The sequence below is a fragment of the Ptychodera flava genome, chromosome 13 (genome assembly GCF_041260155.1).
Source record: "Ptychodera flava strain L36383 chromosome 13, AS_Pfla_20210202, whole genome shotgun sequence".
NCBI classification, from domain to species: Eukaryota; Metazoa; Hemichordata; class Enteropneusta; family Ptychoderidae; genus Ptychodera; species Ptychodera flava.
This window is the reverse complement of record NC_091940.1, coordinates 41486400-41509281: the sequence shown is the minus strand read 5'-3', so window position 1 is coordinate 41509281 and position 22882 is coordinate 41486400. Positions and strand designations below refer to the sequence as shown.

General features: G+C 37.2%; 3 protein-coding genes across 7 annotated transcripts in view; 1 reads left to right on the top strand and 2 right to left on the bottom strand.

Annotated features, from left to right (window-relative positions):
- The window catches only part of LOC139148486 (F-actin-uncapping protein LRRC16A-like), a 98081-nt gene extending 97741 nt beyond the window's left edge, over positions 1–340 (bottom strand). For 3 of the 4 annotated variants that reach the window (XM_070719958.1, XM_070719961.1, XM_070719960.1), the window contains exon 1: positions 54–255. In XM_070719958.1, the coding sequence (XP_070576059.1) occupies positions 54–94 (41 nt within the window). In that variant the 5' untranslated portion in view covers positions 95–255. Of the gene's footprint in view, positions 1–53 lie in introns of all 4 variants that reach the window. The other variant, XM_070719959.1, reaches the window with a different exon arrangement.
- On the top strand, positions 261–11984 carry LOC139148496 (ubiquinone biosynthesis protein COQ9, mitochondrial-like). Of its 2 annotated transcripts, XM_070719971.1 has the most exons (8): positions 261–400; positions 709–853; positions 2779–2851; positions 3274–3555; positions 8545–8734; positions 9846–10001; positions 10258–10311; positions 10910–11984. In XM_070719971.1, the coding sequence occupies exons 2-8, from the start codon at positions 793–795 to the stop codon at positions 10946–10948; spliced, it is 855 nt and encodes a 284-aa protein (XP_070576072.1). In that variant the 5' UTR covers positions 261–400; positions 709–792; the 3' UTR covers positions 10949–11984. The 2 variants fall into 2 exon arrangements, with proteins under 2 accessions (XP_070576072.1, XP_070576074.1); XM_070719973.1 differs by lacking the exon at positions 261–400 and having other exon boundaries at positions 702–853.
- Positions 11985–15764: 3780 nt separating this feature from the next.
- LOC139148491 (suppressor of cytokine signaling 6-like) lies at positions 15765–22487 on the bottom strand. The gene has a single exon (XM_070719967.1). It carries the CDS (start codon positions 22332–22334, stop codon positions 20925–20927), a length of 1410 nt encoding a protein of 469 aa, XP_070576068.1. The 5' UTR covers positions 22335–22487; the 3' UTR covers positions 15765–20924.
- Between the last annotated feature and the right edge of the window lie 395 nt (positions 22488–22882).

The window sequence follows — 22882 nt, the reverse complement described above, 5'->3', positions numbered from 1 at the left end:
TTTACGTTCACCATTTCGTGTGAGAAACATCGAAACAAACTTATTCGTGCAACTTGCCTGCTGCTTCCTTGGGTATGCTGTTCTCCGTTGACATCTTTAACGGCTGTCCTGAAACCCTGATGGGTATCCTAAAACTTTTACACGGCTGTCACTTCGCACAATAAAACATTGAGGACTTTTCACAGGAGGAAATCCAAACTTCGTTGAGGCGGAAGTGAAATTCTATTTGGGAGTGTCAGCCATGATCTCAACTTGCTAATCACTAATGACCCCCTAGCAAGGTTATGTTTTCATGTGCATCTCTTCGAATCACGCATGTGAATGGTAATGGTGGACATCTCGACTAGTCTATGTACCGCTATGTCGGCAGAGTTACTATGTATCAAGGACAAAAGGGGAGGTAAATATTTGTATGCCACAAACACAGTCACAGCAAGGTGAAAAATGTTGTTCTTTGCAAATATTATAATATTTATCAGGTGTTCAGAAAACGCCTATGTTTTGTTTATTTTTTTCTTAAGTTAAATGGCCTTAATGGTTGATACCATTCAAAATTTGTTGAGGGTTGGAAATCCAAATTCGCATCCGTAGTATAATAACTTCATACCATCGATGTTTGATAAGCTCAGTTTTGTTTTGTTGAATATAAAATTATTTCTCTTATATAAAATACAAAGCCTTTGTCTCGAACTGTAACTAACTTTCCAGAGCAGGGTGCAGCCGTCTGCCGGGCGCTGACAGTACATCAAAATGAACTGACCCTATTTCTATGCCAGCTGAACTGGTCGGAAGATGGCGTACCAACCATTATCGAGAATCAGTGGTTCCATGTCTTTGGGCCTCATTAGAGCAGGTATGTATTTTAATATGCTGTTTCGGACAGTGTATCCACCCTTCTTGTACTGTAAGATTGTTAAACAAGGCGCCGAATCGTCTACTTTCGAATTTCAATGCGTTTATATTTACCTTTTTTGCACACTACCTATCATCGTGAGCGTATGATTATATAGCACGTCAATGTTGTTGTGCTCTTGCGTAAAGCCAGCAGCTCACACACGAGCGTAAACACGTGCTCAGGGTCATCCTCATATATATATATTAATATATGAGGATATTACATGTTCATCAATGTTTTATTTTTTTTTACTTTTTCTTGTCTAAGTTTAAAACGTGCATGTATGTATTTTCCCAATTCAATCACATGTATCTCACAGTACAATAAATTACCCACAATACTCTTTGGTTTGAAAAGTTGAAGGTTAATAACTTTTTCTTAAAAACTATCCACTGTTGATTGACCAATCAGAGTGCTCAATTCAGGGTGTTTTATTTACACGTAAAGCCCTGGTCACCAAATTCCAGAAACGAATGACAGCGCCGTAGTAAAGTACTGTCCAATCAAAAGTGAACATGTCATATTCTGTAGACATCTGGTACGTTTTAATATTCAAATTTGGTAATACAGCGGAAACCAGCTGCAGCACAAAATCTGCTGTGCCCTAGGGCATTTATATTATGTGCCCTAGGGCATTTATAGGATGTTCCATTACATTGGAAGGCTATTTCACAAATAAAAGTTTTAATTCATATCCTAAACATGTTACATTGACAAAGGGGACGGTTGACGTAAATACATTGAAAACGAAAATATATCAGTTAGGGGCGATAGTTTTTAAGTCGGATAAAACCCTCATACTCGGGATCTTCTGGTATATAAAGTCCAACCCTACGATAAAATGTCTCGGCCTGCGGCCTCGACATTTTATCGTTGGGTTGGACTTTATATACCAGAAGAGCCCTCGTACTCGGGCTTTATCCTATACTTCTGTACATATGAGCAGTAGTGTGAAACAGGTAAACAGTTGCTTAATTATATCAAGCAAAAGTAAAGTTTAGGTATTACAGTGAAAGTTCAATGATCTCATAAATAAGAAAGTAGTGTAGGTTTATTGTAATATTTTGCTATTTATCAGTCCCACTGGTAAACTGCACTGACACTTTATATATATATATATATATATATATATATATATATATATATATATATATATATATATATATATATATATATATATATATATATATATATATATATATATGTGTGTGTGTGTGTGTGTGTGTGTGTGTGTGTGTGTCGTACTATCGTAGTGCAAAGTGTCTCACCACAGAGTAGTGAGATGGTCAAATTTTAGAACATGGGACAGATGGGAGGGTCACATTTTAGAGAGTAGTGTAAGGGGAGGTCACATTGCTGAATAAGTTTGACCTGAATTTCCCCCTCAGGTAATTATATTGAAGGCTCCCTTACTTACTCCAGTCATAGCCCACAGGCACTTTTAGGCTGGATAGTCCAGTCATTAGCCCACAGGCATATGATATCAATGTCAATGTTATCCAATAAGAATTGTAATCTTTTGATCAGGTCTGATCAGTCCATATCTGGGGATAACTGCATATGGTGCTCAGGTCAGTCCGTATCAAGGGATAACTGCATGCTGACAGATTGGCAGTCTATATCAAGGGATAACTGCATGCTGACAGAGTCCATATCAGAGGATAACTGCTTGGTGTATAAACCATCATTCTGCCCTCTCTGCAGTGGACATATTTATGTAGTCAAGCTGTCAGACAGAATGGACCAAAAGAAAGGAAAAGCAACAATGGATATCTTAGGATAGTTTTTGTCTACATAATTACCATTGTGAGAAATTCACTTATTCGCATATCATATCCTCTTTTACTTAACCCTTGTCATTACATGTTCATTGGTCAATTTAGGTCTCAGGAGATGTGTGTTGGTTTCTCAGAGATGTATGTGTACAGCTGATAATGGCAATAACCATGACCAAAGGTAGGTATACAGCCACATACTTTAGGCACAGGGCCACACTGCTTCAAAGATACACTTGTTAGTGTATATGTATTGGAATGTGGGTACAACTGATATCTGTTAATATCACATTCACATTAGAAATAAAGGTGATGTTATTTTCATTATTAATTTGTATTCTTGGAAAATATTCTTAAAGTGCATTTTGAATTAATTATTGCATGGAGTAGTATGTAGATAATATCAGTAACATAGTGAGTAATCTTGAAGTGATAAAATTCATAAAACTCTTGATAGTATTAGTGAATGACTCCCAAGCATTAAATTAACAAAACATTTTTAAGGATATTGTCTTTAAGAATGACATTAAATACAAATCACTTGTTGCCATCAAAAATGTTTATTTTAATGTAGCTAATGTTTTTGTGATAATTTCCTTGCAGATCAGAAGAGACACAGGACCCTTCCCCTGGAAGTAGAATGGATGAAGATGATGTTGAACAGAGAATTTTGAACACTGCATTGTCATTTGTTCCAATCCATGGTTGGAGTAAGAAGGCAATTATTGATGCGGCAAAAGCCGAGGGTTTTCCCAGTGTGACACACGGAATGTTTCCAAGAGGAGGTGGAGATCTTGTCCATCATTTTGTACGAAACTGTAACTCGGAGTTGGCCAAGAAAATGTCAAATGAAATGCAAGAGAGAGAAGAAAGTGAAGATTCAGCGTAAGTTGATTATTTTGATTTCCTCAGTACCAATGGTAGACTGAAAGATCAATCGCTTATATAAGGGCGCCCTCTATGTAAGAGGGGGTAGCGTAGAGAGTGCCTTCAAGCAATGGATCTTTTGATCTACCAGTATACCGATTGATTGAGTAACTCAGCTTGTTCTTAGGTCTGTGTTGACTGTCGACTAATTTTTAGCTCCCATAGCCATATGTATATATGGCAATGGAAGCTATTCTTATAGGCTAGGGAAATGTCTGTATGTATGTATGTCTGTATGTCTGTGTGTCTGTATGTCTGTATGTCTGTATGTCTGTCCGTCAACATCAAAAACTCCAAAACCGCTGTACATTTCATCTTGATATTTGGTGTGTACATGGATGATGGGCTGTAGATGAGATTTTTTTCAAATGAAGTTGTCATTGCCAAAAATATGCAAATTAAGTGAAAAAATGTAAAAACAGTCAAAATTGAAAAAACTCAATAACCACTGAGCAGATTACATGAAAAATTAGCATGTAAGTACTTTGGGCTGACATGAAATGATTGTGCACATCTTGGGTCAGTATCTTAGACTTGCTATTTTTCATGAATTTTTTTGTAATTTTCTCCCATTTTTGGTCAAAAAATCTCCTGCTCTGAAACCACAAGTCCGATTGATTTGAAACTTGGTATGGAAGTGCATAGGAGTGACCTTTCCCAAATTTAGGCAAATCGTGGTGAAATTTGCATATTTTTACACGTCCATAGACTCCCATGTGTAAGGCTGATCTCTATAGACTCCCATGTATAAGGCCACGAAAAATAAAAATTTAGTTTCTCATCGTATTCATATTGCAAAAAGGATGCAGTGACACAATTTTAGTCCCCACGGATGAAGTCCAGTGCAGTGTTCTCCCCAGGCCATTTTAGCGTAGCGGTCCCGCTACGCTTTCGCCTCTCCCCGCTACGCTTTGATTCTCCCGCTACGCTTTGATTCTCCCCGCTACGCTTTAAAATATTCCCGCCATCCTTTAGTTCACACGCTAGCGCTCTGCGTAGCTACCAGCTGTTGCATGCATTGTCTACATAATAGCGCTCACTGCAACTTTCAACCTGGTGAAAGAGTGGAAGGTGTGAAGTATGGGCAGATGATCGTCCATGTAGCCGACACGAAGTACGAAGTAAAATGGTAGGCGTCCGATAACTTGTTCGTAAGTGTTGAGAGGAACGTTGAAACAATAGAAGAATCGGCTGGGTTGTTCACAAGTTTTCATTCTACAACGACTATTACGACCAACAAAGACCTTTAGTCGGTATACATCGAGGACAAGTATTCACAGAGTTAGGCGGTGTAGCACTAGCGGGGCCTTTGATCACATTCCCATGCTTTGATCAACGAAATGGACCGCAAAAGAAACAAAGAAGCAGTTGACTAGTGAGGTTGATTATGATTTTACAACGATGATATCATGATCTTTTTTTTTTGTCCGAGTACGATCACGATCGCGATCGAGTTCACATTGCATAAATTCCAATATGGCGGCGGCCATGTTGGCCGACGTGTTTATAACGTGTTGACATTGATCCGGGCGTCGCGTGTGGTTCCACTCTGACACGTTCTCTGAAAGATTTTACACCTGATTTTCGAGTGATTCTAGTCGTACTTAGTTCATGTCTTGTGATCATCTTGGTGGTATTTTTAAAATCAAGAATCGAACGACGATGTTCATTGGCAGTGGTAGTAACGCGGGGGGGGGGGGGGGGGGGGGGGGGGGGGGGGGTGGGGGGGGGGGGGGGGGGCGGCTGGTTGAAATTGATCCCCGTGATGAAACATTATTCGCGGTGTTTGTCGTTCAAAAATGATATAAAACTCAATTACATTTGAATTGTGTAAAGCTTAAACTTATGAATTTTCCTCTTTGTTGGCAATTTTTGACAATTTTATTAGCAATATTATGTATCAATGAAAGTCCAATCAGACAAACCATTTCTTGCTTTCAATCTGAACTTGCTGTTACTGTTTGAATCTTCTATTTTAATTGCAATTGCACTATACTGTGATGATTTATTTAAGTGTAATAAAGAGTTTCCATGATGTTCAAATTGCATACTTGTGTGTTACCATTGCATTTTGTTGTGAGTGTATATGAATGTGTGGGTGCATGTGCAAGCTTATATCCATATGCAAATATAAATTAATGATATGCAAATGATTATGCAAATTAGCCGCTACGCTTTTGCTTGATCCTGGGGAGAACACTGCCAGTGGGCTTATAGAGTGGGTCATATCCGTCTGTTCGTCCATCCGTGAGTCCATCCGTTCACACAGATATCTCGGATATTTTGACAAAATGTCATGTGACCTTGATGACCTTTGATCTCAAATATACATATTTGTCCATAACTCAGTAACCACAAGTGCTACAGCCTTCATATATGGTATGATGGGACACCTTATGACGCCACATATTTTACGTCATTAATTATGCGCATATCTAATTTGAGCGAGCCAATAGAGCTAGATGTCTGATTTTTGGTATATAGGGATAACTTAGCAATACAATTTTGTTGGAAAAATGTTACATGACCTCAGTGACCTTTGACCTCAAATATACATATTTGTTCATAACTCAGTAACCACAAGTGCTACAGCCTTCATGTATGGTATGATGGGACACCTTATGACGCCACATATTGTACCTTATTAATTATGCGCATATCTAATTTTGAGCGAGCCAATAGAGCTAGAGGTCTGATTTTTGGTATATAGGGATAACTTAGCAATACAATATTTTTGACAAAATGTCACGTGACCTCGGTGACCTTTGACCTCAAATATACATATTTGTCCATAACTCAGTAACCACAAGTGCTACAGCCTTCATGTATGGTATGATGGGACACCTTATGACGCCACATATTGTACCTCATTAATTATGCACATATCTAATTTTGAGCGAGCCAATAGAGCTAGAGGTCTGATTTTTGGTATATAGGGATAACTTAGCAAAACAATTTTTTTGACAAAATGTCACGTGACCTCGGTGACCTTTGACCTCAAATATACATATTTGTCCATAACTCAGTCACCACAAGTGCTACAGCCTTCATGTATGGTATGATGGGACACCTTATGACGCCACATATTGTACCTCATTAATTATGCGCATATCTAATTTTATGTACACATCTAATTCTGGGCAAGCGAATAGAGCTAGAGATCTGATTTTTTGGCATATAGGGATTAATGAGCAATATAATTTTTTTTTTCAAAATGTCATGTGACGTCGATGACCTTTGACCTTGATTATACATATATATACATATATATGCATATCTCAGTAACCACAAGTTCTATACCCTCCAATTTTGATAGGATATTAGACCTTAAGATGTCACATCTTGTACCTCATTTATGATGCGCATATGTATTTCTTGGCTGGCCAATACTGCTAGAGGTCTGATCTTTTTTCCCGATTTAGAACCATAACTTAGACATGCCTCATGTGTTTCAAATTGGGAACAACGACATAGACCTATGTGCCCATAGATCTCAACATATACACTCCAGTGATACTTCTTAATGACCACATTTTCCTGCCCCATCAAGACTAATACTCCTATTACAAGTGGGGACTATGTCATTGTAAATGACTTGTTGAGTTAATGGTTGTATCACAGTATTCAATATATCTAATTCTGTATTTTTTCCATTTTATATTCTGAATTAATACATTAAACATATTTCACTGTCTCTAGTACATTACATTTAAGTATTTTCACTTCATGCACTTTATCCCTTTCACACATGTTCAAATATCTGACCAGAGAACAAACACTAAGTAGTCCAGGATGGGAGCTACAGTGTCATTGTCGACTAATTTTTTCAACTATCAGTGAATTTATCATTGCACCAGTCCAACAGACCTGTGAATATTGATGCACTTGTCTGTTAAAAAATGTCTACATTACTGCCAAACTGGACGTTTTGATCTCTTGACTTTCTTTGATGCTGGTGTTTGGACCACCAAGCACTGGTGTTTGGACCACCAAGCACTGGTGTTTGGACCACCAAATACTGGTGTTTGAACCACAAAATACTAAGTGGTTTTGTGCACCTAACTCCACTATTGTCTACTTACCCAAGAATTATATGTTACACATCAAGAAGGCATGAATAATCCAGAAAAAAGGGGCGGGGGGAATGGGAAATTGGGAGATAGATGACACTAGTCTTGCCAGAACCTGGCCATGATAACTTGTGGGAAAATCAAAGTAGACAAACTGAGAGGGCTTGCTTAAAACAACAGAAAGATACCAGGTATCTAATGACAAAATTCTACTTCATGTACCCCAGCGTAACTGAAAAACTTATGGCAATCATGCTGTCTCTCTCACCACTCCCTTCACCTTGAACAGTGTCCCATTACAAGTGAACCAGCCACTCTTGATACTTTCAAGAAGAACATCAAAACTTTTCTGTTTAGTAGAGCATACTGAACAACTCTGACTCTGTAAAGCACCATTGAACACAACTGCATTTTGAAGTTGACGCTACAGAAATCCAGTGATTGATTGATTGGTTGGTACTGATCATAATTGAAACAGTCAGAAAAGTTGAGTAATTTCATGAAGTAATTGTGTTCAGTAAATTACAATCATACATATAATGTCACAAAAACAGATGTATGTCACTATAGTACAAGCTTTTGAGGAAGCTTAAAGTTTGAAAATCTCTAATTTAGCAATTTAGCAATGTAGGTTTTAAAAACACACTTTCAGTAACTTTTCTGAAATTATTTAGATAAATGTGTTATCTTGATTATTATTACTGAATAACTCTAGGAAAATGTTTAATATCTAGACTGCCATTTCAAGTCCATTGAATTAGATTTGAACTGTGAAAGAGATGCCATATCATTATCATCGATGTGATGATGACCATGGCTGCGCAATCCACTGCCAGGTACTTTGTGCATCATTCTTGCTTGGCTGTTTTGTTTTCAGGAAAATAAGTAGAACAGCAATCATACGAGATGCAGTTGAGACAAGACTGCGCATGATTATTCCATATGTGGATAGCTGGCCACAGGCAATGGCATTGACTGCTCTTCCTGAAAACATCACGGAACATTTTAAGAACCTTGGTATTTTAATGGATGATATTTGGTTCTATGCAGGTGATAAATCTACAGATGTGAGTATCCTAGACAATACCTTCTTTGAATTCAGTGTCCATAAAATCTTGCATCAGAATTATACTGTATATGTACTCTGTTGCTTCAGAAAATTCTTAACCAACACCAGAGGGCTCCATTCGAAAATATGTGTTTTTCAACCATTGTAATGTTGACATTGTCATTGTGTGAGGGCTCCCTACACTGTACTCAGTCACCTGGCTTTTCATGAAGCAGCATGCAGCAGTTACTGGCTGGCAAAGCGACAGTCTGCTGAAGTTTATTCCTCCAGTTCGTTCTGTTTTGATCTTTTTTTATGCCTACAGACTTGGAGCAAGTCTAACGGCTCCCATCAAAGGTGGAAAGTGTTTTCCACAGTCTATCATTAACTACTCAGAAATATCTTGTCATCAAATTTGTCCTCATACTTCAGATATACCGGTATGATGGCATAATTTTCGCATTGACTTTCATATGCTTTGACATTGTATTGCTTCACACACAGTAACTACCAACAGAGTCAGTTTTTAATATACCAATGTCAGCAAGTCTTGTCTGTGAACACAAAAATTCAGCCTTAAAAAATACTTTAATTTGCAAATGATTGAAACTATCATTGTAAATTCTTATTTCATGTGATGAACCATATTTATAATGTACCTTCTCCGGCTTCATGTGAAAAGTATGAATATAGACTGTCAGTAGACACGTGGCAGAATTTGAATATTCAAATCACAGAGATGCATGTGTCTATTGTGAAAGGGACCTTTGAACTACATTTCACAGAAACTGCTTCCAAGGAGAGATCTATAGAAGTGCTTCATAGTAACTGTTGCAGTTTTTGGGTGTAACTTCCCTCTTTTAGTGTCATGTTGAAATGTTTTACTTTTCTTTATTCTGCATTCACTGTCATAGTACTGATTACTGTGGATACACAATAGTTAACTAAATTAACTAAATTATGCCAAGTGTATTTCATCAGTTGATGAACCTAAAAATATAATGCTTTACTCAAGTGAACTTCCAACAATGACATTGATTTCAAGCTCTTCTTTCTATTCAATTCAATTAAGATGTGTCAAGGCAGTATACTGATCATTGTAATTTGTTTATACACTATTTTAATTTCAGTTCAGCTGGTATACGAAACGAGCAAGTTTAGCCGTTGTATATAAAACAACAGAAATGTGTCTTATTCAAGATAATTCACTTGACTTTGAAGAAACATGGTCATTTTTGGACAGAAGGCTTGCAGACGCGGCATCTGTTGGTCACCTTAGAATGACTGTAAGTTTTCAATAATTGTTTTGCTTCTCGGACTGAAATTCAAGTACCACAATTATACGGATTGAAAATGGCTATTAGCAAACTTACTTAACAAAGACAACAAATTCTGAAAATTTGTGTCTGATCCATCTTCTGGTATCGTACACAACAATGTGACGGAATTTGACTTTTGTAATTACATCCTGGAATAGAACACCTATAAGTCCCAGCATAGTGATACTTGGCATATAATTATTTATTTATCAATCTTTTACAGTTGGAGCAGTTCAGTGGAAACTTTGGTGTAAATGCGACTACAGCATTTGAAACAGTAAGTTTACCCTATTGTTTTTCAAGTGAAGTGTAAGTTTTTGTTTTCCTACCCCAAGCATATTGAAGTACCCACTGTTCAGATTATCAACACAGCATCTCTACTATGTGCAAAATGCACCATTACTGTTTACATTTGAATTCTACACCTGCCAACAATATCAATACATTCTACACATATACAGACTGAGTTTACAAGCTAAATACTCTGAGCATGTATCTTGATATTCTTTAAGGAGAGAACAAGAAACTGTTGTTAACATTAAAAACTAAAATAGTGAAAGAGCACCAAAATTTTAAGGCTACTGGCCGTTTAATACAAACCAAAAATTTGAATTTTGGTATTTCATGGTTATTCACATTGTATTATCATTGTTGGCTACCGGTATCAATTGTGAAGTAGAATAATAATATTCAAAGATGAAATCTGTGCCTTGATAACTTCAATAACGGACTCTCTTGCTATAAATCTTATCTTGCTGTGAACGAGAGACTGAAAAGAAGGCTCATGAGGAAGTTTGTCTTTTGGAGAGTGAGAGGCTGTTCAGTGGAAATATTTTTGTAATTCCTCATTCTTGCCTTTATGCGTTTTCTTTCAGGTGAGAAACATGGCTGGTTTGAATGTTAGAAGTAGATGATTTCACAGCTAAGAAGTGTAGACTACAAGATGTACATTGTGAGATATCATTCAGTTTCACCAAGTTCATGGTTCACACCCAACAATCTGCAGTAATGTCACTTAGGTTGCTCTCTTTGTCAAAGGTTACATAAATATACTTCAGTGAAGTTTCGGGATTGTTAATGGTGTGAGAATTTGAATTTTGCAAGTACAGTATGATGTATTTTGCCCTATAAAATAGAGGACAAATTTACACTGGCTTTCAGTGTTGTTGCTATCCATATCAGGCTGTTTATTTGAAAAGTGTTATAGTTACTATGATGTCATTGTGTGGCAGTGATAGTACATACATATAGGTGTGTAAGCAGCATTGACTTTTGCCTCAGTGCAATAGTTTGGATATTTGAATATTTGTAATGTGGTGCGCTGTTTTTTCTTAACAGAGATTTGAACATAGATCCAAGCTAAGATACCACGTAAATATCTTTCTCAGTCCCGAATCATGATTATGTACTTTATAGCAAAGCCTACAGAAGTTACTTCAAATACCAGTGGGTGAATAAAAGTGTCTAATCCTTGAAAACAACACTGTGTGTTGTCAGAATGGAGTGCACGTTGTGATGTCTTGACAACTGTCCAATGCATGATGTGATTTCAGAAGTACAGTAATTATTAAGACAGTAGCTGATCTGCTTTATGCTGCTGATAATGAAACCATCAAATAACAGTATTTGCAGAAACTTGAAGTACATTCAGAAATGGAAGTACTGGTAAACCGTAAACAGCTAAGTTACTTGTCACATTTCCAAAGTTGCATTGAAATCAACTGCAAATGAAAATTCAATAATTAGGAGTAAAAATGGTCACATTGTTTGTAAAATCACTCTAGGTTTAAATTTGTCAATTTTATATTCAAACATTGAGTGTTTTCCATGAACATTTTAGTAAAGATGAAATAAATTCAAATTGTGCATGTATTTGTTTTTGTTGCCCAATGTGAATAAGAGAGCATTGTTATTATACAGCATTTTGCATTAAATTGGTTTTGAAATGAATGATTGTCTCAGTTTCTTACATTTACTAGTAATACAAATCTTGTGACAGAAAATGTGACAGACCTAACAGATTAGCAAAAATCACTTGCATCACCAAATGACCTTGGATCATCAAGGCTGTCATAGTATTATGGGATATACTTTCCTGTAGAATAGTTACTATATTAAACACAACTTTAAATGTGTTTGTACAACATGGTCAGTAATGTACAGAGCTGTAGATAAAACAAATTCAAAAACAGTCATTAGTGAAATCCTACTGGTGTAGTATTTCCAGAAGAAAACAAGTGAAGACTTGATTAGCATTGATCTAGCCCATTTGCCGTATAATAATATTGTTTTATTGGTAGTTATTTTAACCCTTATCCTGCCAAGTTCATGTGTCACCAGGTTGAGTAAAATCAGTGAGAAATAAGATCCTCAATATGTTGCATTTTATCAAAGACTCAAAAATTAAAAGGCTTCTGAAGCTTCTAAACATGCTTTTACTGCCTTAATCTCAGAGCTTCCGTTAACGCAAAATTCTGCGTATTTCACGCATAATTACTCTGAAGTATGCAAAGTAAATGGACGTCTGTGTAATCTGAGGTACGCATTGAAAAACACAGTCTCCGCAATAAAGACATGAGCACACGTGGTTTCCCTCCATTGCGTAGTTTATCCAGGACTAAAAATCAATGTTTTCTGATAAAAATGTTCATTATTTTGCAATATTTTGTCCTACGTCCTGTCAATTATGTCGCGTCAATTGTTTCCTTCAAGGTGGTACCAATAGAGATGTAACATGTTTAATGTTCGTCGTTATTTAAAAAAAAAATGGTTTTTTCCCCGTTGTGCAAATGCGTACTTACCCTAAAGATCTCCTTGTCGAATATCAACAATTTAAGCTAATGCTTAGCAGACTTGGAAATAATAGTTTAATGGTTGGTCTGCGCGTTTCTTTACAACGATTATCATGAACTCTTTCCAAATATTGTAAAGTTGGCCGTAATTGCAGCCATGATTCCAGTCTCATCTGTCGCACGTAAACATGAGTTCAGTACCCAAAACAGGATTAAAACATCGAAATGTAGTTGTCTGAGCGAAGATGTCACAAATGATCTGATGGTGATAACCATGGAAGGCCCAAAACTTTGCGAATTTGACTTCAGAGTAGCAATGATAGAGTTCAGGCAGCAAAGACATCGTCAGAAGTAGTAGTCTAAATAATTAGTAAGAAATGAATACGTTGTCTGACAATAGAACAGAAGAGTATTAAAGATTGTAAAACTCGTGAAAGAAAAAAAATTGTCACTGCTGATGTTTATTGAACACTTTATTCATTGACTTTTGAACTAGTTTTCAATATCACGTATACAGCTATTTTATACTGGTAGGTACTTACATGTAGTTGTACACACTTTAGATACATTTTACACAAATAAAAGCACCATTTGCGTACAGCCTTATGCAGGTTTGAAAATCCTAATGGAAGCTCTGTAATCTGCCAAAACACACCATCCCAAATTCAAGTACTAACAGGTGAAAATATACCAGTATGTATATGTTTTAGCTCAATACTGCTTTTTACTGACTTAACACATACAGGAGCATCAGGCTTGTCAGAATAATGGTTACAAAGGTTTTTGTAGTTCTGTTTACATAAAAACACAGCAATGTCCTCATTGTAATTTTCAAGGCCTGCTCTAGCTTAGAGATATGAAGAGTTCAAGGAACTTGATGTTGTCTCTGTTTGGTTTTATCTTTGCCAAGAGAATGATTGATATACTCTCCTTCTATTTTTTAATCAAAATATTTCCTGTATCTTCTGCTTATCACCGAGTCACATCTTTGAGTTGCTAGAGGGATGTTACCATAGGGAAGTCATCAAATATCATTTTAGGTGTTCCCTTTGCTTTGAGTATCACGACACTCACATCCTGGTGTCTGCTGAAGTTGACCCTGTTATCAGATATTTCCGATGAGTCATTACAGACACAAACAAAATACAGTACAATAATGTCCGCCAAATTCAATGCTATCACTGCTTGTGTTATGACAAGCAAAGGTCATGTATTGTCATATTTATGTAGTAAAGAAATGGTATATGTCAACAGCTTTGATTTGACTGTTACAGATTTTTTTAAACCCCAATAACTGCAAATATGTAGTAAAGCGATCTCAAAATATCCGGAGTTTTCCAAGTTTTCTTTGAGTAAGACCCATTAAAGACTGAAAAAAATGTATAATGCTGTCATATGTCAAAAGTGGCATGTATTTTCAAAAGTCATCGTTTTTCAAAAACTAATGATGGGACAGAGAAAATAAAGATTACCCGGTACAACAGGAAAATGTTGGCCATCATGTGTTGTGCATTCAAGTAAATGACATCATGCTTGTTCCTTTTCTGATCACGATGTGTATGTGCAGGAAATACTGCATTTTTTGTACTTTTCCATGGGGGCACCATTTTACGAGTGTGGCACGTTTATTATTTAACCTGATAAAACATGTAGACATGGTCCAACTCAGCAAGCAGCGGTACCTCTATACACATTATTCAGTTAGCACATACACAAACCAACTTTGATTTGAAAATAAAATCATGAAAATAAATACTTAAATTCTCAGCTATTGTGCCTTTAAATGGTTTATTTCAATCAGCCTATACTTGTATTCATAACTGGTTTCATTATTATATTGAAATGGCTGCATCTTTTTGCTTTATATTAAAAATTGCTGTACAAATTGCCGTACCATGTTAGTGCACTTACTGAGCGGCGTGTGCTCAAAAGTTCAAGTGAACTGGTCAAAATGTCGCGGTGTACCATACTGTATGCTTTATTACTTAAGTATCACACTTTCAAGTTTCCGCTGCACAAAAATTATGCATCAGAGTGAACTATGAGGAAAAATTATGTATGTGAAATAGTTGTTGGATTGCATCAAAATGTCACTCTTAAGTGTAGTTTTGTAGGCTTAGATGGACTGTACCACTGACAGATCACGCGACACCAGGCTTAGGTGGACTGTACCACTGACGAATCACGGGGACACCAGGCTAAGGTGGACTGTACCACTGACGAATCACGGGGACACCAGGCTAAGGTGGACTGTATTTTTGACAAATCAATGATACTTCATCTCTATTTCATCAGTAAATTACAAGAACATTCTGATTGGCCCAGCAATATGGCAAAGGCTACATGTAGCAGAATGTGATTGGAAGCTGGTAGAGAAGTCGACACGACACATGTTGTGATTGGGTGCTGGTGGGAAAAGATGATGAATAATAGTAGAAACCAATCATGGGATTTTTAACCTTTTCATTTTTACATAGACTGATGCAACAAGGAAGACAAACCTCAGTGACAGTATATCACCTGTCACCTTTCATCTCAGTCAGACAACTGTGGTCAATTTGGTGCACTTTAATTCCTGCAACATACCGGTAGTACACATGCAAGTGTTTTAAAATCTATGCTATTGGACCAGCTGACTTGAAATAGTCATAGAACCATATACAGTAGAGTGGTTCTTTCACTCTACTGTCTGTGATACAACATTATTCGTTTACAACATGACAAGTCAAGCAGTGTACTTTAAAGGAATCCAGTATTAAGTAATTTACAATTGAGTGAATGAGAAAGTGTTCCACAAGTGACATATGTGAAAAAGGCTGTCATTTTGTTTCTCAGTTTCAATGGATACGTCCACAATTTGAGGAGACAGAGAAACTTTGATGAGTTGTTACCTTACACTTGAATTGCTCATAAAAAATTGCGCACAAAACTACACGTGTAACATTCAATTGTTTGATATCATTTTTATTCTGTGTATCATACATGTATTTTACGAGACAGACTGCACAGTTCTGCTTGTTTTCGATTTGACCAAACCAAGGTTTAAAATGTGGTCATTGGCAGGCTGCATCGAAAGTGAGCAGAAACCACTGTTCCTTTGCCAAGTCTGTTTACATTCAATGTCATGTTCAGTTGGTGAAGACTTGCAATTTGTAACAGCCAAACTGGTGTGCAAAATTTTCTGGCTTGATAAAGACAAGCCAGTGAAAACTGAGCAAAGTCAACGGTTTGCAAAGACTATTCTATAGAGCAATATTTACATTTATGCCTATGTCTTGTCACAATGCCAAAAATAACACAATCCTGAAAATGTTTCTCAAAAGTTCAATAAAACACTGCCCCAGGCACAAACAGATCCTTCATAATATTACACTACATTAAAAATTCCTTAACCTTCCGGGATTGTGTCCTGGAAGGGTAACCAATTGTCTGGAATACATATTGTAGGATTATGCATTGCAGCTATTATGCTGTGGTAACTGCCTAAATAGGTCAATATACAATGTAAATGAAACATAAAAGGATGTCCCTATGTAAAGAAACATAGTTTACCAATCTGTTATAAAAATTCAGTTGATTTTTTGAAGAGAATCATGTTGTAAACTGAAAATTACCATGACAACAGCATAGTCCTTACACACAGTAAGTGTCCTATGGCTGATTTACTGGTATCTCTGTATTTGTCAATACATTATTCTTTGTCAGAAAATTACAATATACAGGACAGTGGCCACCAGGCATTGTAAACACCAAAAATTATTTGTAATGGACAGATCTTCATACCAGATGAATCTTGTTTATGTTCGGATATTCTAAGGAAGCTGCTAGTGTCACTATATGGTAAAAATAACTAAAACTCGACTGGTTTGGCATGAACTCTTTGTGTTCAGAATTAAAACACAAAGATGTTTCAATAGTTGTTAAAACCAGCCTGGCTTAATTCTGCATGACATCATGGGATATAGTTTGTATTCTGGTCACCATGGTCACTTTAATGAAACCAATAAACAAACAAAAACAAACATACACTTCTGGTACTGCAAGTTTTCATGAACATACACAAATCAGTCAGAGTCTTTTTGGACCTTATATATAAAGCTTGTGAGCTGCAAATGTTAGACAACTTCAGTAGTATCCCATGATGCCACAGTCAATAAGCAGCTGACATCAATGTCCTCTGCACTGCAAGGAGATACTGTATCAAAATATTGGTAGCTTTGACCAAAAAACTGATTTACTTTTGCCGTTACAAAAGCATAAGTATAATACTATTTGTGTACAGTTGTATGCCTTGTTACTTATTTGAAATTCTGATCTATGATATGTACCAACAGTTTGCAACATTGTTTGTTGGTGGCTTTGTCTAGTCTACGGAAACTGCTATGCCCAGACTCTCTCAACCAATCATTTGCCTGTACTGTGCATAGTTAATGACCATAGTATCAAATATTGCAGGAAAAAAATGAAGTGACTTATATTCTAGATTATAGAGGAGGCAAATTTGTGTGTTGCTCCTTGAGGTACCTGCCCTCTGATATTGGTTTCAAATGATCAAACTGGTATATAATGTATCACCACAACATCATACAAGAATGCAGTGACAAAAATGACCCATCCATTCTTTTTCAAACAGGAATGACAAGGCTGTAAAATTTTAAACTGACAAAGTCCCATGCTGAAGAAAGGTAGAAAAAACCACAGAAATCAATAATTTACTTAAAATGAACACATTCCATTTGGAACTACAAGTATGTGGTATTACAGTATGACCATTGATGAACCTTGTAGAATTTACCGGTTTTAATTACTCAAGTACACGTACACAATTCCTGTGACTGAAACTTGAACATCAAGGCTGTCAGGGAAGCAGTTCAGTTAAAATGTGACGGTGTTGTTGTCATTGTACATACTATCTGGCAGATCCATTCAGTACAATTGATATGTTCATACGTATATGTACAGTATATCAACATGAATGAGTAACCAAGACAGAATGTGTGGCATGCTGTCTGAATTTCTGTTACAGGGATGTTTTTTGCTCTGGACTCTGATGGATTGATCTTCAATATCCTACGACAAAGACAAGTCATATTTGTGAGCAAATGTAATGACTTGAGCAAAGAACAAGCATTTTCTGGAGATCACAACACAATGATGTGACCTTTTGAACTGTTACAGGCAAAACTTTCTTTTGTTTAATTTAAAATCATTCTTGAAAATTCCTCCAAACTTGAATACCACTGTGTACACCATATGCTGTTATATCTAAAATAGTCATTTATACATGTGAGCTTGTACAGCTGATCAAAAAATGTACATTTCCAACTTTCACTTTTTCAAGTAGAATATATTTACAGAACAACTTGCTACCATGGCTTCAAAGGCTAAAAATCGTATGAACGTACATATTACAAAACAAGTGACAATTTTGAATCTTTTTTTTTTGGTTAGGATGGGGTTGGAACATTTAGGAAACTGGAAGCAGAGCTTGAAATTAAAAAGTCATGTTTATGTGAAGGCGAATGTGAGGCACCTACATACTCATGGATAATTCATGCACCAGTACTTACTACAGTTTCTCTCTCTGAAATTCCATGACACCTACACACAATGCTTTAGCACTGATTTGTATCTACAGGTCTCAATGCAGTCAGTTTTGAATTTACAAGGTATACAGAAGCACATGTTGTGGTTTGATGTCCAAACAATCCACCTAAAACAGCCACAGTTCATACTGCAACCAGTATCTTAGTTTCAAACAAAACAATTCCTAGGTCATGACATGGCATACCATAATACTGAGTCACCATGGTAATTTTGTAATTCCATTTTTGTAAAGGTTGATTCAAAAGTAACCATTACTTATTGTGAAATAATAATAAATATCTTAACACTATTGAACGCAGGTATTAAACCATGACAAGATGGTGTCAGATTTGCTTGTTAGATTTATTTCCTCATCTAACTGCATTCACATTGTCACATGCCTGGTAGTCATAATCTATGTGATAGTGTGACCTGTAGGTTACTCATTACCAAGTCAACACCTAGTACATACACCATGTCATGTGCACACTGAGGTAGGCCATAACAAGGCACAGAGTCCAATGGTCAATCAAGACAGATACGACACAGTTCTTGTTAAATTATTGATCTGTGATACACACGTACTGGCATTACTCTGGTATTTGTCATGCACTGTGTGGGTTAACACCCTACGCAATCTTTGCTTCCCGTCTCATACACACTTTTGCACAGTAAACAGCGTTGATTTGATCAGGTCTCAGGATTGACATAGTCCACCTTACACACAGACAACAAAGAACTTTAAACCAGATAATATGGCATTTGTCACTTTCTGTGTTTTGTCATTTGATTCAATAAAAAGGCTGTTACTTCTACATATTTAATCTTTAGTCAGTCTACAGACATGATGGGTGTGGTTGTTTTGTTATGCTTACTTCCTGCAACTGTGAGACATTTCGTTAGTAACTTAGGCTAAAACAGAGCCTCTTTCTGAAATGAATTACAGACAATCTTGTGTTCAGAAGGCCAAATTTTCATCAAATTTGATAAGAGACTGAAAAGCCTACTGAAAAGCCTGTGAATGCATTTATAGATGACCTACACTTCTGCCTGTACAGTGAACCAGGAAGTAGTTTTGCTATCTGTATTCAATGATACAACACCAGGATATGAAACACTGAGCCATGTTGTTTTGCTTGAAATTATTTATAGTGCAAGGCCAAATTAAACCAATACAAAAATAAGATTATGCATCAAAGGAGTATAATTTTTGAATCTCACTGCAAAAAGATGGAACTCTGCCATGCTAAAAAGGCTATACTTTGGACTGTTGTTAAAGACTCAAACTAGTGGTTTTTTTTATTTTATTCATTGTATTTAAATTTTTACCCACGTCTCTTTACATTTAGGAAAAAATATTGGGAGGTCTTGTCTCGCTCCTTTTTATGTTGGGTGATGCAGCAAGAATGGCCTGACACACAGCTTTGACAGGTTTTTATGATTTACCTGCCAAAATTATGCTACATGTATAATACTAGTTTTATGGCACAAAGCAAAAAAATCTGCTAGCATTTATGTACTTAACTACTCCTCCAACTGTCAATCAAAAGTTATCATCTGCTTTTGTTGTTAGTCTTGCTGCCATGGTAACAAGCAAACTCTGCAGTGTGTGCATATCATTGATTTAAAGAAATGACCTCAATACAAATTTCAAGGGGCACTAGTATTGGTTGTTAAATTTGTAACTTGCCAACACAGAAACATATTAGGAGAGATAGCAGCACAATATAGTGTGTGCTGTCTTAGCAATTTTGTCTTTCTCAAAAGAGAAAATGTTGGGAAAAGAAGCTAACTTGGAAAAGAAAAAATTTGCAGTTTGCATAAAAACGATTTAAACTAAAAACAGTCACTTAAAACCCATGATGGCAAATAGCTTTGAAGTCTTCACTGTGTACTTGCAACTGGAAAGTTTGTCCGAGAGTTGTCTCTCTTGACTTGAAAAGTCCAAGGTGACCCTGTATGACAGCATATTTTGATTTCTGAGAGTTTAGTACAACATGTTTTAGAGATGGACAAATACAATTTGCACTTGATATTATATGTACATGTGTAGGCAGAATGAGGAACATTGTAATACAAATGATCTGCATAGCACTGATCTCAACTGTGCACTGTATATTGTAAGGACAAGGATTTTTTTGTGTTGTCAAAAATATTGGTGGGATTATGAACATTGCAAAAATGAGATTAGATCTGCACATGACATGTGGCTCAAATAAAGTAAGTGACCAAGTTTGTTATACATTATCTGTGTGATTGTAAGGTTGAAATTGAATGGATTAGCTTTCCATTTGGACTGTAACAACAGTTGAATACAAACACACTCTTCATCATTACACTTATGACAGAAACATGGTGAACAAACTTGTACAGGTGCTACGTCTTGTCACTTGACCTACTTTAGCCACACCCATCTACGTGTACACATCATAGAACAGCTGCAAGTTTGTTCTGTTTAAGTAACAGACTTAAAGAAAGCTTTTAAGACATCTTCATCTTGATATGTGAGACTTTAGAAATGATTCTCCTCAAGATATCCCTTTATCCTAGTGGGTAGAGGTAATTTCTGGATATGGTCTCTGCGGATGAAGTCTCGTATGACAAATCTGCATAGGTATTGCAGGGAAGGGACCTTTGTGAAACGCGACACAGGACTCGTCAGTCGTACTGGGTATGAACGTACTCCTGGCAATCGTTCCCTTGAATAGCAGAATACCCCAGCTCTGGAATCATTCATGGAATGTTCTATCAAATCCACTATGGAATGGTACCCTTCTGGTTCTGATAGAGGATAGAAACTAAACAGCCCATTACTGTGTTCAATACGAGTGTGCAATGTTCTTCCATTTGAACGAAAACTCAAACTGAGCAAGTATCTATCATCTGAACTATCACGCACAAGAAATGATCCATCAGGCATGTTGCTGAGTTTCTCTTCTGCTTCATTCCGGGTCAAAGGTCCCCAGTACCATGGTCTCTTGGATAACTTGTTCAACTCTCTGGTTAGACTGTTATGTGGCTGATCATTAACCAGATCATACACTGGTGCAGGCAAATCTTTGAAGTGGTCAGCATCACAGGAGTCAAAACCTCTATCAGAGAATGACTGATTAGTTTTGTGCATAGACACAGATCTGATGCTCTTTGCTAGTTTCGGATTGGGTGCTCTCTTTGGAATGGCTGGTCCTTTGTGGTTGACTAACTCTTTTTCACTTTGACTCAAAGTACTGCTGTTATCAGTGACTTTGGTTTCCTTGTGGCTGATATGGGTGGAGGTAATGGCATAGTTCATGGCCGATTGGCTTTGCGCCCTTGATGACCTTACAAGATCGTCACCATCGACATTTTCGTATGTGTCATTAGCATTACAGTTGTACTGATTTGCACCGTGTCTATTTCCGAAGGATGATGTCATCACTTCTTTTGTTTCATTGTCGTCGTCCCCCTCTCCCCCTCCCGTCCCCACTTCGTTGTGTACTTCAACGTGCACTTCGAATTTGTCCAAGGCCTCTTCGGAGTTAAAGGCACGTAGCGGGCCAAACGAGCGGCGACTCCGGTCGCGCATGCTACTGTAAACTTTTGGTCGAGGTGGTCGGTTGTAATAGTCGAAATCTGAGTTTTCATTGTTCGTCGGTGATGTTGGCCGGGTCTGTTGTGGGAAGGCATCTTCTGAAGAACTGATGGAACCCCTTCTCCCACGCCCCTTTCGCTGTGTTTTAGCTGCAATTCTCTTCTTTACTGTTTGCAGGAAACTCTCCTTAACTTTCTGTCTTTCGATATCACCGTTTACTGCTGTTTTGGGCCGTTCTGGCTCAGCCACCTCGATGGAGCTCAAAGATCGCCCATTTTCGTCGGTTGTACTCGGTTCGCGATTTTTACGGTGAAACGTGATTTTTAAGCCTCTTACCGTGAATTTCTTCATCGTGAAGATATCAGTTGAACTTAAACTGTTCTTGTTTTCATTGTCCACAAAAAAGTTGATCTTTCCGAAGTGAAATAGAGCAACTTGTCCAAGTACTTTAACACAATGCTACTTCCTGCTATAAATAGTACTGTTTTAAGCACGACAATGGCGACTTCTCGCGAGATTTGGTTAATGTCTCGCAAGCCTGGAGCCCTGGAGAGGGCGTTTTATCATGTTCTGGCTCTTTTATCAAGATGCAGCAACGTACGCGTACGTGCATACATGTTGAAGCCTCGGAGTTGGGGTGGAAGTAGCTGATAAAATTGTATCCCAAGGGGCCGTGTGCGGGCTATTTCGGTCGTGTTGGCTGTGTAGCGTATTTTACTTAAATTTGTAACCCTAAAAACGTTCCATCTATGGGTGAATTTTCAGAGCAAAAAGTTTAAAACTATTCGTACCAGCCCTTCCACAACGATTTAAAAAGCGTACCAGTTCCCCCCTCCCCGTCGCTCCCTGTTCGCCTTAAAAAGTCCTTCAGTTTTTCACTGCCATCCAGTATCACGTGA

Bases quoted from the DNA above. Each gene is read 5' to 3' on its own strand.
- LOC139148491 (XM_070719967.1), bottom strand. From the start codon at position 22,334: ATGAAGAAATTCACGGTAAGAGGCTTAAAAATCACGTTTCACCGTAAA.
- LOC139148496 (XM_070719971.1), top strand. From the start codon at position 793: ATGGCGTACCAACCATTATCGAGAATCAGTGGTTCCATGTCTTTGGGC. The intron at 8,735-9,845 runs GTGAGTATCCTA...TTTTAATTTCAG, and splicing joins CAGGTGATAAATCTACAGAT to TTCAGCTGGTATACGAAACG. The intron at 10,002-10,257 runs GTAAGTTTTCAA...AATCTTTTACAG, and splicing joins TTGGTCACCTTAGAATGACT to TTGGAGCAGTTCAGTGGAAA.